Source organism: Colletotrichum higginsianum, chromosome 1 (genome assembly GCF_001672515.1).
Source record: "Colletotrichum higginsianum IMI 349063 chromosome 1, whole genome shotgun sequence".
NCBI classification, from domain to species: domain Eukaryota; kingdom Fungi; phylum Ascomycota; class Sordariomycetes; order Glomerellales; family Glomerellaceae; genus Colletotrichum; species Colletotrichum higginsianum.
The window spans coordinates 816,091-832,828 of record NC_030954.1 but is presented as its reverse complement, the minus strand read 5'-3'; the positions used below and the strand labels follow the sequence as shown (position 1 = coordinate 832,828).

The 16,738-nt window shown below is 55.3% G+C and overlaps 6 protein-coding genes across 6 annotated transcripts; 2 read left to right on the top strand and 4 right to left on the bottom strand.

Moving 5' to 3' along the window:
- Positions 1–511: 511 nt before the first annotated feature.
- CH63R_00265 (Ribosomal protein s17) lies at positions 512–2,239 on the top strand (the record flags this gene model as incomplete). The annotated part of the gene is made up of 1 exon (XM_018295240.1): positions 512–2,239. The coding sequence occupies one exon, from the start codon at positions 512–514 to the stop codon at positions 2,237–2,239; it is 1,728 nt and encodes a 575-aa protein (XP_018163602.1).
- A 448-nt stretch (positions 2,240–2,687) lies between these two features.
- On the bottom strand, positions 2,688–5,041 carry CH63R_00264 (PhoD-like phosphatase; the record flags this gene model as incomplete). The annotated part of the gene is made up of 7 exons (XM_018295239.1): positions 2,688–3,473; positions 3,539–3,648; positions 3,700–3,828; positions 3,881–3,981; positions 4,037–4,193; positions 4,251–4,376; positions 4,447–5,041. 7 exons carry the CDS (start codon positions 5,039–5,041, stop codon positions 2,688–2,690), a joined length of 2,004 nt encoding a protein of 667 aa, XP_018163601.1.
- A 1,149-nt stretch (positions 5,042–6,190) lies between these two features.
- CH63R_00263 (Oxidoreductase) lies at positions 6,191–7,114 on the bottom strand (the record flags this gene model as incomplete). The annotated part of the gene is made up of 1 exon (XM_018295238.1): positions 6,191–7,114. The coding sequence occupies one exon, from the start codon at positions 7,112–7,114 to the stop codon at positions 6,191–6,193; it is 924 nt and encodes a 307-aa protein (XP_018163600.1).
- Positions 7,115–8,257: 1,143 nt separating this feature from the next.
- On the bottom strand, positions 8,258–10,319 carry CH63R_00262 (Sugar porter family MFS transporter; the record flags this gene model as incomplete). The annotated part of the gene is made up of 2 exons (XM_018295237.1): positions 8,258–9,699; positions 9,914–10,319. The coding sequence occupies 2 exons, from the start codon at positions 10,317–10,319 to the stop codon at positions 8,258–8,260; spliced, it is 1,848 nt and encodes a 615-aa protein (XP_018163599.1).
- A 1,102-nt stretch (positions 10,320–11,421) lies between these two features.
- On the top strand, positions 11,422–13,332 carry CH63R_00261 (RNA binding protein ligatin; the record flags this gene model as incomplete). Its single annotated transcript, XM_018295236.1, has 1 exon — positions 11,422–13,332. One exon carries the CDS (start codon positions 11,422–11,424, stop codon positions 13,330–13,332), a length of 1,911 nt encoding a protein of 636 aa, XP_018163598.1.
- A 249-nt stretch (positions 13,333–13,581) lies between these two features.
- CH63R_00260 (uncharacterized protein) lies at positions 13,582–16,525 on the bottom strand (the record flags this gene model as incomplete). The annotated part of the gene is made up of 6 exons (XM_018295235.1): positions 13,582–14,289; positions 14,380–14,402; positions 14,993–15,143; positions 15,539–15,606; positions 15,842–15,875; positions 16,088–16,525. The coding sequence occupies 6 exons, from the start codon at positions 16,523–16,525 to the stop codon at positions 13,582–13,584; spliced, it is 1,422 nt and encodes a 473-aa protein (XP_018163597.1).
- Positions 16,526–16,738: the final 213 nt, after the last annotated feature.

The window sequence follows — 16,738 nt, the reverse complement described above, 5'->3', positions numbered from 1 at the left end:
GCAATGTCTTCTCGCCGACCTAACCGATCCAGCTCGGCTCATGTCGTCACGTGCGCTTCAGTTTCCTGGGGGGGGGGACGGCCCCCACCTGCGGAGGCGACTGAATTCAACTCCTCGTGTCTCAAGCACGTCGGGATGCCAGCCAATGCTGGCCAAGCATGAGGCTCTCTGCTCTGCACCGTCTGATGTCCCCTGATGTGCCAGGGATTGCTCTGATCATGTTTTCCGTCCAAAGTCTTCTTTATAAACCAAGGCTGGTCTCCCATCGGCACCAGACATCTCTCCTCTTGGCAGCATCTTCTCATTTTCACGACACTCTCTTCGTCCGTTTCGTTTCACTCTTTATCCTGAGTTCTGTGAGCTCTTCCATTCTTTGCACCGCCGAAAAGTGCCCTATTTCCAACTTACAGCTTTGTAACCTCTATTTTCGTACACTACTTCAGCAGACAGAAGGCCGGTCTTTTCTGTTCGAATCACTCTATCTAGACTTCAACAATCCCTCTCAGACAAGATGAAGTACCAATCAGTCGCTTTCGCCACTTCGACCCTCCTCGGCTTCGCGGTCGCTGGGCCTCACCAACGTCACCCCCATGCCCGACGTGTCGTCAAGCGCGAGGTTCCCCAGGAACACTCGCACGAAGTCTTCCTCGGCATCACCCGCGAGTTCCTCAACAAGGAGAACCCCAAGGCCATAGCCGACCCGGTCTTCGGTCTCCTCGGCGACGGAGCGGCCAAGCAAGGTGCCGGCCAAGTCACCAACCTCGCTTGCCTGCAGCAGGAGACCGCAGACCAGGCCTTCACCAACGCCAAAGCGGCCAAGGATATCCGCGGCATGTCGGCTGCTCTCGTCTACCAGACCCTCGAGCGGAACACAGGGGGTGTCGGCAAGGCCAGCGCAGCCTGTACCGACAAGGCCGTCAACCCCGAAATCGGGGCGTTGAGCAAGAAGCACCAGGATCCTGCCGCAGACGGCGCGGCTGCGAACAACAAGGCCGTCACTCTTGAGCTGGCCAAGCAGTTGGCTTCAGTTGGAGGTGATCCGATGCTCGCCCTCGAGAGCGGTACTTTCGCCCCCGGCGACAAGGCCGATACTACCGCCAAGGGCAACAGCTGCGACGAACAGAATGACCCAACTGGCTGCATCTTCACCCAGAAGAAGCTTGTTCTTGATGCCACCCCTGAGGAGATCACCGCTGCCGTTCAAGGTGTCACCCCGACCATCACCGGAGGCACCGGCGAGCTCAAGGCCACTCACATTGATCTGACCGGCCTTCCGGTCGCCGGACAAGCTGGCGGCGCTGCTGGCTCTTCCAACGCTGCCGGCTCTTCCAATGCTGCCGGCTCTTCCAACGCTGCCGCTCCCAAGGCCGCCACCTCTTCCACAGCCGGTGCCTCTGCCGCCGACAACAGCGACGCCAAGAAGGACAACAATAAGGCCGGCAAGGAAGCTTCTTGCAAGGCTGGCAACAAGGGCGCAGCAGGTCAAGCCGCGGCGAAGAACGGGACTGCCGACGGGAACACCGGAAACGCCGGTGACGGCGGCAACAAGAACGGCGACAACAAGAACGGCGACAAGAACGGCGAGAACGGCAACGGAGATGCCAAGGCCGGCGCCGGCGGCGGCACAAACGTCCAGACCTTCACCGGCTCCCTCGGCGGCGCCCCTCCTCCGGTCATTCAGAGCTCCGGCAAGCGCCCCTTCTCCGTCAACGGCGACACCTTCGTCGGTAAGGGCGCCGCCCTCGGCCGGTCCTGCGACGTCCAGCACAACGCCTGCGCCCGCGCCGTCAACAGCGGCCAGCTCGACGGCGCGGTCTCCCAGTGCGACGAGCAGAACAACAAGTGCCGCGCCCAGGCGAGCCTGCGCCGCCGCCGCTTCGTCAAGCGCCAGGCCGGTGCCGGTGCCGGTGCCGGTGGTGCCGCCACCGACTTCGGCTCGTGCAGCGACCCCTCCATCGCCTTCAAGGACGTCCCCGGCCGCCAGACGGCCGCCTTCGTCCCCAACAACCGGGGCGACTTCGACCACGGCTCCGCGCTCAAGATTGGCGTCATCTCCGGCTTCATCTGCCAGCGTCTGCAGGACAGCTGCAAGGCCCCGCAGGCCACTATCGATAGATGCAAGCAGGCCGACACGGCGGCTGTCGCTGCCACTCAGGACCAGACTGCCGCGGATGTGTTCAACAGCATGCTCACCGGCGGCGGTGCGTCTGGGGCCAACGTCACTGCTAGGTCGATGTGAGTTGAGATACTTGTCTTTCAGAACGGATAGGAAGTCGTTTGCTTTGGGCATGAGTTGGGTGTTCTGGGTTCGGGTTTTGGTGGCGATGTGCTCTTAGAGATATCCTAGGTATGAGCAATGTCAAGGAGCTTTGAGGAGTTCTCATCTCGAGGTCTCTAGTCTTCAATATACATGCATGTCTACCTTGTAGGTTTGAGAACTGTTCGCGGAAAATGGCCTGGTGATTTTGAGCTCCTGTAGATTCAACAAAGGCTTTAACTGCGATGGTTTTTGGAAAAGCTCTTGATTCGTACCAAGCTAGGTTACCAAACATGGCATTCGAGACAAGCATGGAAGTAGATTGCAAATCATTACTGTTTTTACATTTCTACCAGGACATTTCTACTAAGTGACGATAATTCATGGGGATTGTGACAATATTAATGGGCTGGTTCTTGTCTTAAAACTCTCATGGCGCGTTGTACTTGAGGTACTCCCCGGTCGTCGTATCATGCGTCAGGTTCGTCTGGGCAACCCTCCCGTTCTTCAAGCTTCCGCTCTCAGCGACGCCCCCGACGGCCGTAGAGCCGTTCCACCGGTGCAGTTTGTTCTCGCCCGCCAGGACGGTAAAGTTGGCCAGAGAGATCTCGTGGCCCTGCTTGATGCGCGTGGTGGGGATGCCGAAGAAGGACGCGTTGACGGCGTCGTAGTCGATGCTGAGCTCGTAGTAGCCCCTGTAGTACAGGTCCTGCCACTGCAGCTCGCGGTTGGCGCCCGTGAGCCACGCCGAGCCCGCGTTGGCTTTGGCCAGGGTGATGTTCTGGCCGGCCGGGCACGGCGAGCTGACGGCGGAGCCGGCGAACTCGACGCCGACGGAGCCGGAGCCCGTGTCCTGGTCGTACTCGTGCTCGCCGAGCCAGACGAGGTCCGAGACCCACGAGGCGTGCGAGTCGCCGGCGAGGAAGATGTTGTTGTCGACCTTGTCCTCGTACAGGACCTGGAAGGTGCGGTTGCGGTTGGCCTGGTACCCGTCCCACTGGTCGTAGTTGAGCGGGTTCTCGGCCCCGAGCGACAGGCTCTCGTTCATGCGGCTGAAGATGATCTGGTTGCCGATGACTCGCCAGGTCGCGCCGCGGGAGGAGCTCTCGCGGAGCGTCTTGTAGAACCAGGCCTCTTGGCGGGGGCCCATCAAGGAGCGGCTGGCGTCGTTGGAGATGGCGTGGATGTAGTCGGTGTTGGTGTAGACGTCCGTGATCTGAAAGCAGGGCAGGTTAAATTGGAGGTGTAAACAAGAGCCGGTGTGTGAAATGTTCAGCTTACAGCGCGGTCGTACTGCCGAGTGTCGAGCATGACGAGGTCGAAAAGGTTGCCAAAGTTGAACTCTCTCCAGATCCGGAGGTTGTCATCCATATCGACTTGGCGGATAGGCACTGGATCTCGTCAACATCTGAGGACACAGAATCCAAGAAGTCAGAACCTACTCCACTCAAAGTAAGCGCGTACAGCGTTCATCTTGCGCTGGTCCACCGAAACGCCACCGTCGGCGATGAAGGATGCCTCGGTGTTGTTCAGTTCGGAAGAGCCATCTCTCCATGTGTTGTCAGACACCTCTGTTGCCAGTCAGTACAATATGTGAGGTTTGAACGGAGGGTGAGAACGCACCGTGGTCGTCCCACACAGGAATCCACGGGAAGTTTTGATGGCTTGCAACCAGGTCCAAGTCGGTCCTGTAAGTTGCGAGACGCTTTCGGTAGTCGTACAAGCTGACATATGTCTCAGTACACCATGTGAACACTGGTTGAATTGAGGAACGCTTACGTATAGATCTGACGGTCCGGGAGGGGGATGCGACCAAGAGAGTTGCCCCAACCATACTCGCCGTTGCCGTACTCGTAGATGTAGTCACCAAGGTGAATCACGTAATCCACAGAGTCCTTCCTGACGGTGTTTCCGTAGGCATTGAAAAAGCCGAAAGCTTATTTGAGTGTTAGTTCGGCTCTGGAGCACGCCGTAGACGGGAAGAAAACCATACGGTAGTTGCTGCAAGAGTACACGGCCAGCTTGATGGGTGTGTCAACCTTGGCGTTCTTTGCGGGAATCGTCTTGGTGCGGCCGACGGGAGACGTGTTGTTGGAGTTGCACACGCTGAATTGGTAGTCTATTTTTACGTGTCAACATCCAAGACGCATTTTCTTTTACCTAGGGGGGACGAAGTCAGAATGACTTACAGTACACGGTAAATGGTGCCAGCTTCCTGGCCTCGACCTTGACAGTGTAATCGACATCGGAGCTGGTGTAAACCGTGCCGGAATCCACAACAGGGTCGAGGGTCTTGCTCGTGCTGATTTTCCAGTCCACGCAGACCGGAGAGTCGCTCTTCTTGACGTAGTCCTCGGTGCTGTGGTCGTACAAGGGCACGTAACCGGTGACGGTCACGTTGCTCTTGTCGTTGTCGGCATTCGGCGCCGCCCGCGTCCACAGGATGACGCTGTCCTCGAAGGGATCGCCGGAAGCTACGCCGTGGGTGAAGTTGAGCTTGGCCGGGTCCCAGTGCGAGCTGGCGTAGGTGCGCTTGGCCACCTTGTTGATGGAGACGCCGAGCGAGGCATGGTGCTTGGACGGCGAGAAGTAGTTGAGGTTGCCGGTAAAGGCAGCCGATGCCGAGGCAGCAAGAGCCAGAACGGCCAAAATGGGCTGGACCATGATGATCGACAGCCAATTGATCGAGGGGAGACAGGCGCAAATGGGCTGGAACTGGCGAGTTGTCAGTTTGTCGAGAGGGCGGGCTGGGCTGGGCTGCACTGCATCCTCTTGGAGAATCATGGGCAGAAGCTCCCCCCTTTATGGATGCATTTTCCGCATAGCATAGCGATGCGCCAAAGCTTGTAAGGGTTCCCGAGACGCGAGCATCCCAGGTCGTTTCTCTACAAACAGGTAGCCAGCACGTGCGTCCTTTCAGATGGCCGAGCTCGTGGGTAATCATCAGGGTCATGATTGGCCGCCGGAGCACCGGGCAAGGGCACAAATAACACGAAATCCGTTTTCGATGACGAAACGTTCAAGGATTATGGCAGAGGGATGTGCGTGAGCCCCTCGTCTTATCGTTTGCTAACTTCCAGATAGGCGTTAGCCTAGGAAAAACACGTTGTGAAGTTCAAAATTTCCCATCGGGATCTTTCGCGTCGGCCTTCACACGTGTGCGGGATGCCCATGGTAATTGGCGGCCTTGGCAATGTGGCGACCGCCGGGTCCGGTTCCTCGGCACCGCTTTTCGGCGGGGGGAGGGATTCATGTTCCTTTCCACCCGGGAATTAGGAACAATAGATCGGGATACCTGTTTGACCGGGCTGGACTCTTGGCGGGGTTGTTTGCACCTCGTTTCCGTCGTAAGCTTATGAGTAGATTGTTTCAATAATATCAGTGGTTTACTTTACCGAGAAGTTACGCAGACGGGCTTGTTTACACCCACAATCGCTGGGCCCAGCCTTTGGGTAACATCCTGGTAAAGCTTATTAGAAATCTTTTCAAGGTCGGGAGATCTAAATTTGCGCTGTGGATTGTTTAGTAGAATCGCAACCGCGAATCAAACACGGTTTGTTGGTCAAGAAACGCGTTTTGGTAGAGAAAAACAGGTGAGCGCTCGGAACCAAACCACGGTACATCTTGTATCGACAGGGACAGAACTATCATCTCTTATCTGGTACTACAATCTCTTTAATGCACTATTCTTGTTGGCAAGATAAAGACGAAGAACGGCTCATTCTGTTCCTGACTACATACCTACTGAAAAGGCCGAACTGACACTGCAATATGCCCACCGTATTGAATGAGACCGACCAAGGAGTCACTCATCGCGTCGCATTTCCTATGTTTCTTTGTATTTTTTCAATTTCTTCTGCTTTTTGTGCTTCTTGTTGTTACCGTGAATGAGACAATTACATCAATGGGGAAACACAACCCTCGACAACGCATTCACTGACCAATCTCTTTGACAACCCTCGCGACAACCTCATCCAACTTTTCCTCCGCAACACCGAGCTTGCCCATATCGGCCACCTTCTCATTGTAATCACCGCCCCAGCCCTCGCGCATGTGGTTGACGTAAAACCCAACCAGAGACGCGAATTGGTCGCCCTGCTTCGCCTTCTCCTCGCAGTCGGCAACGACAGCAGCGGCATCCTGGACCTCGACCTTCCAATCCTTCTCCTCGGTGCCCGTCGCGCGCAGGATGCTGCCGAGCATGTCCCGCTGGCTGACGTGGAACGACTTGAGATACACCGGCCTGTTGCGGAACGCCTCGAACTCCGGCTCGGGCAGGCTGAGGACGCCCGCGGTGGCCTTGGCGGTGGTGCCGATGGTGGTCGTGACGAACTTGGTCTCGCCGCCGTCGAACAGGCGCGCGGACCGCTTCGCGACGTCGATGCCCCAGAAGCCCTGCCCGAGGGACCAGTCGAACCACGGGTTGTTGACGACGGCGATCCAGCTCATGCCCAGCTCCTCGACCAGGTCGCGGAACTGCTTCTTGCCCGAGACCAGGGGGCTGGCGTCGAGCAGCTTGGACGGCGCCGGGTCGGAGCCGAACTCGGTGGGCAGCACCCACTTGACGCCGGCCTTTGCCGCCGCGCGGATGAGCGGCGCCTGGCCGGTCATGAAGCTGTCGAAGCCGAGCTGGAGCACGACGACGTCCTGGCCCCGGAAGGCCGAGGCGAGGAAGGACTCGTCCGAGTAGTCGCCCTTCTTGACGGTCACGTCGGAGGGGAACGTGGCGGAGGACCCCGCGCGGGTGAGGACGGTGATGGTGTGGATGCCCCTCTCGCGGAGGGCGTTGAGGGTGAGACCGCCGATGTTGCCGCTGGCGCCGACGATGGCGATCTTGCGTCCTTGCTGTCCAGACATTGTGCTGTTTGTCCCGGTTGGTTCTGCTTTTCGTGTTCTTGAATTCGGTAGTGGTGCTAGTTGGATGCTCGCAGGCGTCTGTGGTGATTGTCAAATAAGGCAAGTTTGAGTTTTGTTGCTGATGAATGTGCTGGATTGGTTGAAGGAAGCTGAATTGTCTGCTGTCAGGCTCTTCTCTCAATCCAAAGGCGGCGCTCTGTCTCTTCTTTAATACACATGGTGTGAGTCTCGGTTCGGAATGGACCTGTAGGATTTCAGACACGATTCTCTTTCCGGTGTCAACAAATGCAGACGACTGACAGACGGGTGGCGTCGAAATGCTTCTAGCAGCAAAGGAAGCAGTTGGTGGGCCCTGATCTGATCTGCATCCGGTGCATGGGACAACGCTGGTAGGACGATGCGAAATGACAAATGCAGGGATCGATTGCTAATCGTTCAACGGTCTGTAGGTCACAAAGGGTCCGAGACCTGTTCAAACGCGGGTGGTGTCTAGCTGCCGTTGTAGCAGTTCGGAGGTAAAAGTAGCCGCTTTGGGAGTCTTGGTTCTGAAGCATCGGACCTTGGCTTGCCCCATTGAGTAATTCATGGCTTTTCCCTCCGAAACCCAGCTGACGTCTGAGTAATCATGCTGGCCAAAAAGTGACTTCTAATCAATCTACACCCCACTTGATAAAGCCACTTGCACTAGGGAATCCGCAATCCTCCTCATCGAATGTTTTGGAAAGCGAAGCAAATAGCCACGCGGGCTCCTTGGGATACGAAAAAAGAAACATGGTTACTTTCTGTTCTAGTAGCTGAAAGCAAACCGTCCCACGCCTCTATTGTTCCGATCTTGCGGTCAAATATTGAGGGAGTGGATCACGGAGCGAAAGGCAGGTAAAACAGGATTTCCTGTTCATGTCTGTTTGCAAGGATCTTAGCTTTCAACAGCCTTTCCAACGGCGGTTCAAACTCCATGGCACTTTCCTCTGCCATTTGTCCTTTCTCCCAATCATCTTGCCCTTCCCGTACTGGCCTCTCCCCCTTTCATCTTCTCTCGCACGGCATAGCATAGGGTGAGAGTAACACAGACGGCTGATTCAACATAAACAGCTGGTAGAAAGGGCCGCGAAGAGGAACAAATGGGCTGGAACGGCCCTCGAGTTACTTTGCAGACGACGGGAAAACCTTCTCCTCCTCCCCGTCAAAGATGTCGACCTCGGTACTTTCAAACTCTCTGGTAGGGATTTCGTTGTGGAAGAGATAATCCAGTTCCTCGTACGTGCGTCCTTTGGTCTCGGGCAATCGGAAAAAGGCCCAGACAAACGTCGCAAAAGCCGAGCTGCCCCAGACAAACCCCGTGGTCCCCTTGAGGTTCCACGCATTCGGGTTGATGAAGTACGGCTGGATGGTGCTGGCCAGCAGGCTCATGACGTAGTACGTGAACCGCGCGACGCAGATGGTCTTCTGTCGCAGGCGCGTCGAGCCGACCTCCGCGGGTATCGCCCACCCCAGCTGGCCGACGGACAGCTGGAAGATGAAGGTCCAGACGAGGGTGAGGCTGGCCTGCACCCAGCCGATCGGCTCGGTGGCGGCGTTCGGCATGCGTCCGACCCTGTCGAGGATGCCGATGACGAACAGGATCGTGGCCATGCTGAGCATGCCCCAGAGATAGATGCGACGGCGACCAAAGTACGGCATGAACGCCACCCAGTTGACGACGGTTCCGATCAAGGCCAAGGCCGTCCCGCCCACGTTGAGGTCGTAGTTGTCCTGCGGCTTCAGACCCGCTTGCTGGAAGAAGTAGACCGAGTTGTAGGCGAAGCTCGAGCCCGAGAGGACCTGCCCGGCAAAGGCGAGGCACGCGATCTCCGTCCGGCGTCTCTCGACGCCCCGGAAACAGTCCCAGTAGCTGGTGCCCGTCTGGTGCCTCTGCTCCATGCGGTCGGTCTCGATGATTTCTTTCAACCGGACCTTGGCATCCATGTTATTGACCTTCCGTCTCTGCAGGCGGGACAGCGCCTTTTCTGCCTTGTCGAGCTGGCCATTGCGGACGAGATGCCACGGGGACTCAGGGGCAAAGGCAAGCAACGGGATGAGAAGCACCGGCCACGACCATTGCAGGGCGAACGGGATGCGGAAAGACCACTCGTCTCTCCGGGGGAGCAGGCCGGCGAGGACGGCGGCGGACATCAACTGGCCGATGATGAAGCACATGTTGGTCCACGTGGTCAGGTAGACGCGCAGGGCCAGGGGCAGCACCTCGGACGCGTAGGCCGGCGCCGACGAGGCGAAGACGCCCCACGGCAGGCCGCAGGCGATTTGGCCGAGCATGAGCATGACCTTGTTGGTGGCGAAGAAGGTGACGAAGATGCACCCGGAGAGGACGAACAGGGAGCTGATGAGGGCGAACTTCTGGCCGAACCTCTCGACGATGAAGCCGTTGGCGAGGACGCCAAAGATGCAGCCGACTGTGCTGCTGTTGCCCAGAATAGCTTGCCATAAAGCAGACAGCTGGTCCCGGCCTTCGCTGTCTTGCCCGTCGCCGTATTTCTTGGCGAACTCGGGATGGGCGAAGAAGCTACCTATCAGAATCGTGTCGTAGCCTAAAGCAGGGATGATCAGTATGGGGGTGATTGTATTTCTCGATTGTTATCTGAAAGGACGTTGTGAGCGGTAGGTGCCGCCATCCTCCATCACAAAATGGTACACATCCGGCAAGTTGTCCATGAGACGTCGAAGAGTGGATGCGAGCGGAGGCCGAGACGGAAATCAGAGTAGCGATTGATACCAAGCATGAGAAACAAGCGATTGACACACCTTCCATAATGACACACAGAGACACTACCAGGCTCCAGAAAACAGCCATGGGATACGCGCGAATGGCCTCTCGAGGCGTAAGGCTCCGTTCAGCATCGATCGCATCCTGGACCTGTGGATCGATGTCGGATAGTCCCCGGACATGACCTGGTCGGCTGGGCCCCGGAGCGGATGAACCACAGTCGTCATCGTCGTCGTCGTCGTCGTCGCCAACGGATTCGAGATTCTCCATCTCGATATCGTCGTCCGACATCAGAGACGCATCGGCCGACAGGAGGGCGAAGGCCTCGTCATCGGCGTCGTGAGGGTCGGGCGCCGCCGAGTGAGAGTCAAAGGACGATCTCGGCGTGCTCCGCCCAGAGGCGAGCTGCTGGAAGCGGACGCCATCGTGCGAAGGGGACGCCATCGTTTTCCCTCACGTCTCCATCACCCGAGACGAGATGAAAATTGAGTGCTGTGTGGAAGCCTGTCGAAGAGCGGAATGCGGTGTGTTTACGAGTTGTTAGGTGGCTTTCTCTCACGCTGCCGTGTGGAAATGCTTAAAGTGTGTCCCGGATGAGCTGGAAGTGCGAATCGCGTTTCAGAAACACGACGGTCGGTAAGGCCTGGTGCCAGCTGACCCCAGATGCAGGCTTTGGTGTCTTTCCGGTCCGGGCACCATTGCCAGACCCGCCCGGCGGACCGGGCGAGATGGCGGATCCGAAAAAGACACTAAGCCACATCAGGTAATCAGACTCTTATTGGTCAATGAATGGGTCATGTCCTTGGTGGCTGACGCAGAATGGCCGCATGGCATGGGAGTGTGGTGACATGATGAGCATTGGCGATGGTGTATTGATCCGGAGATTAGAACCAGTGTTGTCTGTGATGTAGATTATTTTTCTAACTCCGCGTCATCTTGGAGTTGTAGCTAGACTTTGTCTAAGTATAAAATGGCAATCTAGGCATGGATGCAGAGGATCTGGAGTTGGAGAGAAGCCGTACCTTGACCTGAAGAGCAAGTCGAGAAGAGACGACCTTGCAGACCTCGGTGGCTACTAGAATACAGCGTATAGTACTCCTTGGTACAGAAATGCTATTTATTGGAAGCGAGTTGAGTCTTAGAACCTGGGAGTTCCTAATTCTTTTTGCGCTTAGTGAGCTCGCGATCTGATCCCTGTCTGCTCTGCTCAATTATCGCGTCAAAGGCCGGCTTCCTTGCCAAGCTCTTCATCAGCAACACCAAGACCTGTACATTCAACAGAGGCACATTTTCAATAGTATGCTACGAGATTCCAACTAGTGAAGGACCTTACCCGACATTGTTCTGGTGTTTATCAATAATTTTGCCGTGGAAACAAATACAGCGAAATTATTACGCAATGACAATCTCACTGAAGCGTTTGGCGGATGACGTCAGCTGCTGAAGGTCCCTTTGAGTCGCTGTATTTGAGTGGATATTCATTCACCACTTCCCGATCACTCACCCAACAACCTACCAACCAACCGCAACCCGCCATCTTGCGAAAATGTTCAAAAAGAAGCCTACGGTGAAGTCGCTCTCACCCCTGCGGTCCTCCGACCGTAGGAAGCTCGCCGATCAGGTCATCAAGGACTACGGCCTTGACTCCAAGCTCGTGGCGACCTCGGACGAGCAAACCCCCGAGCAAAAGGCGGAAGCGCTCGCCGTGCAGACCGCTCTCCGAAAATCTCTGTTCCCCGACAACCTCCAGTCTGCCCGCTTCACCACCACCTACGGCCCCGATCTGAAGCCGACCTCCGGCACCTACTACGTCGGCAGCCACGATGGCGAGGAGCGCCGCGTTCTGTGGTTCCAGATGGAAGGCATCGTCTACCCCACGGTGTACACCCTCTGGGCCAATCCGGATATCGTCCCGCTTCTCCACACCCCGGGCATCGTCGTAAAAAAGCTTCAGGGGGGCGCCGATCTGATGACTCCTGGCTTGTTCGGCGGGCCTCCGTTCCCCGACAAGGCGAAGAAGGGTGCCGTCGTCGCCGTTGCGAGCTTGGAGAACCCGTCGGTGCCCGTGGCTGTGGGAGCATGCGAGATCGACGTCAGCGCACTGCAGAACGTGCGGGGTGCAAAGGGACATGCCGTCAAGAATCTGCACTGGGCTGACGACGAGATGTGGGGTTTCAGCATCGACAACAAGCCGGGCAGGAGGGCTCCGGAGGAGATTGCGGGATGGTTGAAGGTGCTGGAGGCGCGAGGACTGGTTGAGAGCTTGAGCGGGCTGTCTTTGGATGGTCCGGATGAGGATGGAGGAGTTTCTCTTGAAGATGACGCTACCGCCGACGATGCCGGCCCGGCAGCACCACCCGAAGACGATGTTATTCCCGACTTCACACAACCCGAGATCGATGAGGCATTCCGCAAGTCATTCCTTTTCGGCATCCACCAGCACAAGTCGTCAAACTCGCCGCCCAACTACGGTCTCGTCTTCCCACTGTCCCAGTCTTATGTCATGTCGACCCTGATTCAGCCCTTTTTGCCCGCGCACACACCACGGCAGGCGCAGCAATTGCAAATCAAGAAGACATCGTGGAAGAACATCAAGAAATTCATCAAGAGCCTCGACAAAGAGGGGCTGCTCAAGAGCAAAGAGAAAGGTCAGGAGACGGTTGTTACGGAAGTCAAGTTCGAGAACCCCGCGATTGTTGATTTCAAACCGTATCGCCTACCCAAGAAGGAGACGGCTGGTGGCACATCACTTGGTAGGGGAGAAAAGGCTACGAGCAAGGTCGATGTTGGTGGCGACGACGCGGTTGGACAGAAGCTGCAGATTGTCTCATACTTCAAGCCCACATCCAAGCTGCAACCCATCTTCGACTCCGCTTCCAAGTCGCTCTTCACCCAGTCAGAAGTACGCAATGCGGTGACTGCCTACATCGAAGGCGAGAACTTGGTGTCCGAGACAAACAAGCGCATCGTTAAGCTCAACCCGATACTCGCCAACGGCGTATTCACTGGCTCTGGATCAGCTGACAAGGACGCCCTCGCCAAGGGCACTGTGGCCCGAGATACTCTCATCGACAGGGTCTTGAGCGGCATGTCCACATCGTACGCGATCGTCCGGAACGGGACAGACCCCGGCAGCGTCAAGGCCAGAAGCGGGTCGCCGCCAAAGATTCGCATCACCCTCGAGACAAGGAGCGGAAACAAGACTGTCACTGCAGTGTCCGGGCTGGAACCATACCACATCAGCCCGAAGCCGCTGGCTGACGAGTTGAGAAAGGTTTGCGCTGGGTCTGCGAGCGTTGAGCCGCTGGCTGGTGCGGCGAAGAAGACCGAGGCGCAGGTCATGGAGGTCATGGTACAGGGGCCGCAACAGGCTGCGGTGGTCAAGGCGCTGCAGAAGAGAGGTGTTGAGACGAGGTGGATGGACCTCGTGGATAAGACCAAGGGGAAGAAGCGGTAGAGCCTGGCTAGCGGCGGCATGCTGCCGAAAGAAAGAGATTCTAATCGCCATATAACCAGTGTGAATGACATGACAAGCAATCTAAAAAGCCAAAACGCCACATCAAAGGGGCATTGAGAATACCGTGACGGATACGATATCGATTCCGAATAGAGCCCAGAGATGTATGGGCATTTCCAGAACCTCCCTCCCGATTCCACGTCCCTTGTTTTTTCATTGCGAAGCCCAGAAATAATGCACAAAAGCAGTTCAATGGCTGGATGAAGACGACGTCTGCCAAAAAAGAGTAGGATGTTCTCTGAATCCAGATCGGGATCGGCCGCAAAATCTTCCGATTTGGCCTATTTCTACGCCATGAAACGCAAGAAAGAATGCGACAGTCACAGCAATTACCAGGGCACAGGCAAGCACGATAACATGTTCCATGGACTTGGACTTGGTATAGCAGTCCTTGAAATGGCTTCTCAGGCTCTTAGCATCGATCATGCCTGTGTTTAGTGTCTCGTTGCAGTGAGCGACAAGTACATCTCGCATCTGCGTGTTGATATCTGCTGTATTCATGTGCCGTGCAGATAGGATTCCACTTGACTGCATCCCGCCAAACTCTGTTGGTTCCGTGTGTATCTGGGACACCTGGTTGAGGGGCTGAGTATTGGTTTTACTGTTGTCAGGATCGGAGACTGAGCTCATAGTCGATCCGGTGTCGTGTAGGCGAGAAGTGGCAGCCTCTGATAGATCCGTAGTCAATCTTCTTCTCAATCCGATTGGTTTTTCCTCTGGGATATCTGCATCAGACCCCGTGCTTCTTGTCTTGGTTGTCTTCTTCATTGCTTTTGCCGTGCCCTTCTTAGTGGCAATGTCGGGCCCGATGAGTAGAAACAAGGGAAGGATTTGACCAAAGCCCCAATCGTTCTCGTTGATTTCAGCAGAAGCGCCAACTCGAAGCAGGCGGGCGCACTGTACACCAAACAGTCAACGTCAACAGCCAATGTGTCTAAGAGAATTGATTAGCATTAGCAAGATTCCTATCATTATGATGGATCTTACATCGATGAGTTCCGAAGATAGGACTTGAGATACGTGTACAGCATTAATCCCCATGAGATTCGAAGCAGAATGCCAATATGTCTCATTCCCATGATAATGCTTCTTGCTGACATGTTGCTCTGCGTTTTCATTTGCCTGGCCGCTCGTGTTAAGTACCACTTGATAGGTCTATCCTGAGTCGTCGTCCGGGTCGGAAGGACCTAGTCATCTTTGCCAACCGGGCCAGGAAAGTAAAAGTTGCCAGAGCAACAGAGAGCATAATTGTCTGAAACGAGAGGTAGGAATCCATAGGAACTGCCTTAGTTCCCCATGTGTCGGAGGCCACGCATTGTTCTACCGTGTAGGTGACATTTTCCCTCCTTCTCGTGCATTTCAGCCACTGCCTGACACGCTCTCCAATCCATGGTCTTCAGCGCTATGGACGGATAGTAAAAGCATCGCGCGTTCGTTGTCGACACATCCCACGCCAGATGTTCTTCGGTTCCCATCCAGTCAACCCAAAAGGTTGGTCTGATCGCTGCCAGGAGGCCCACTCATAAGACGAACATTAGGCTTAGGCGCTACCTTCGCCGGGTTGGGTGTTGGTGCAGATGTCCACGGAGGACAGTCATACAAGCGACATGGATGAGATTTGAGAACCAGACCAGATAGACGATGATGTAGCAGGGGTATGCCGAGATGGTATCGACGAATAAATCCATGTAGCCGCTGAGGAGGATACCGAATCCTCTCAGCGGCCGAATATCGCACAATTCAAGCACGGCCTGTGACAGGTTAGATCAATGTGGGTTTTTGTCAACAATCTACAAGTTGCATGAGCAAGGGGTCCCAATGCAGTCTTAAAGGACATCTTACCTTCTCCAATATCCCCTCCCATAAATGCGGATTGCGAAACCATCGTCGCCGCCGCAGCCATTGACATCCCTTGACAGCCACCACATCCACGTGATCAGGCGTCCATTTGTGATCATCGAGTTCTTTCGGTGACCGACTTTCGAAAGGGTTTCTATAAGGATCGAAAGCAATTGAAGACCGGATGATCACCAACAGCACCACAAAATAAGCCATTCCCACGAAGCCTATCAAGACCTTTATTGGTCACACACTTGCGTTAGCTGCCATTGGAAGGGTCTCTCGGCTCTGAGAACGAGTCACCTACCCCTATCCCACCGATTTCCGGGTCAGCTTCAAGTTCCACTGGCTTCTTGTCGTAGTCCTCGGCTGGGTCTAGTATTGACGGTATTGTTCTTTGGCTGTAATTATTCTCACGAAGCTCTACAAGAGAGTCTGAATGTTGAAACATAGGACAGTGAAGATGCATATATGCTTCACATTCTATAGCATCATACTATAAACGCCTGAGACAGTCTTGCCCCATGGCCGTTTCCGACAGTCCAGTTACCGGCGAGATCAGCCCCAAGACATGCCACAAGAGATTTATTCATCAGCAGTTTGCACTGACTTAAAACCCCAAGAAGCTTTTGTAGCTGGCTGCACTACCACTCCAGTGTTAAGGATCCCAATTTGCAAGTTCACATTTGACCCCTGCCCCTGTAGTTGATCGTCTAAGATCATTTCTCCTCCTAATGTTGTTACATCACGAAATGTACAAGATAAAATCATCCAGCCGCCCCTCCATACTCAGCACTGCTATCTTATCGACTTTTTTCCCATCCAACGACTGCCATTCATTACACATCTTGCTCACTGTGTAGTAAAAGTCTGCCTTGATCAAATCGCGCCAGCCAGTGTCGTTCTCTTCCACCGTGAAGTCGGTCGGGGCTTGAATCCCAGTGGATACCCGAGCATCCTTAATGGCATCCATCGTGCCCTGGTTTGACACGTCCCTGATCTGGACCGATGTGAGCTCCGATAGAGACATGTCGGCCCGAACCCAAATGTATACCATGATGTCACGCAGCCTGAGTCTCGGCGGCGAGTCGTACCACGCATTATAGGCCTCCTCAATGATGATGCGCCCACGGGCCTTGTCGATGACGAAGCTGTTGAGGCGTTGATTGTTGCGGTAGACTTCCCATGTGTCATCGTATTGTTCAACTGTGTAGTCGTAGTCGTCGAGCTCGTCACACCAGGCGAGGGAGAATAAACTCAAAAGGATAATGAGATGATGGTACAAAGACCGCATGATGGCGACTCGCGTAATGCAAATGAGAGGTCGGTATTGAATAGTGAATAGTGAATTTTGTTCTTCTTTGGGGGGGTAGCGGGAGGGAGGAAATAATATACTGCAACCAGGTTCAAAAAAGGGGCAGGTGACAGCATTTAAGTTAAGGAGATAGATCTTCGGCGGACTGACCGAGAAGGCTGATCGCAATTGTTCTAACGAAGCTGTCGTAAA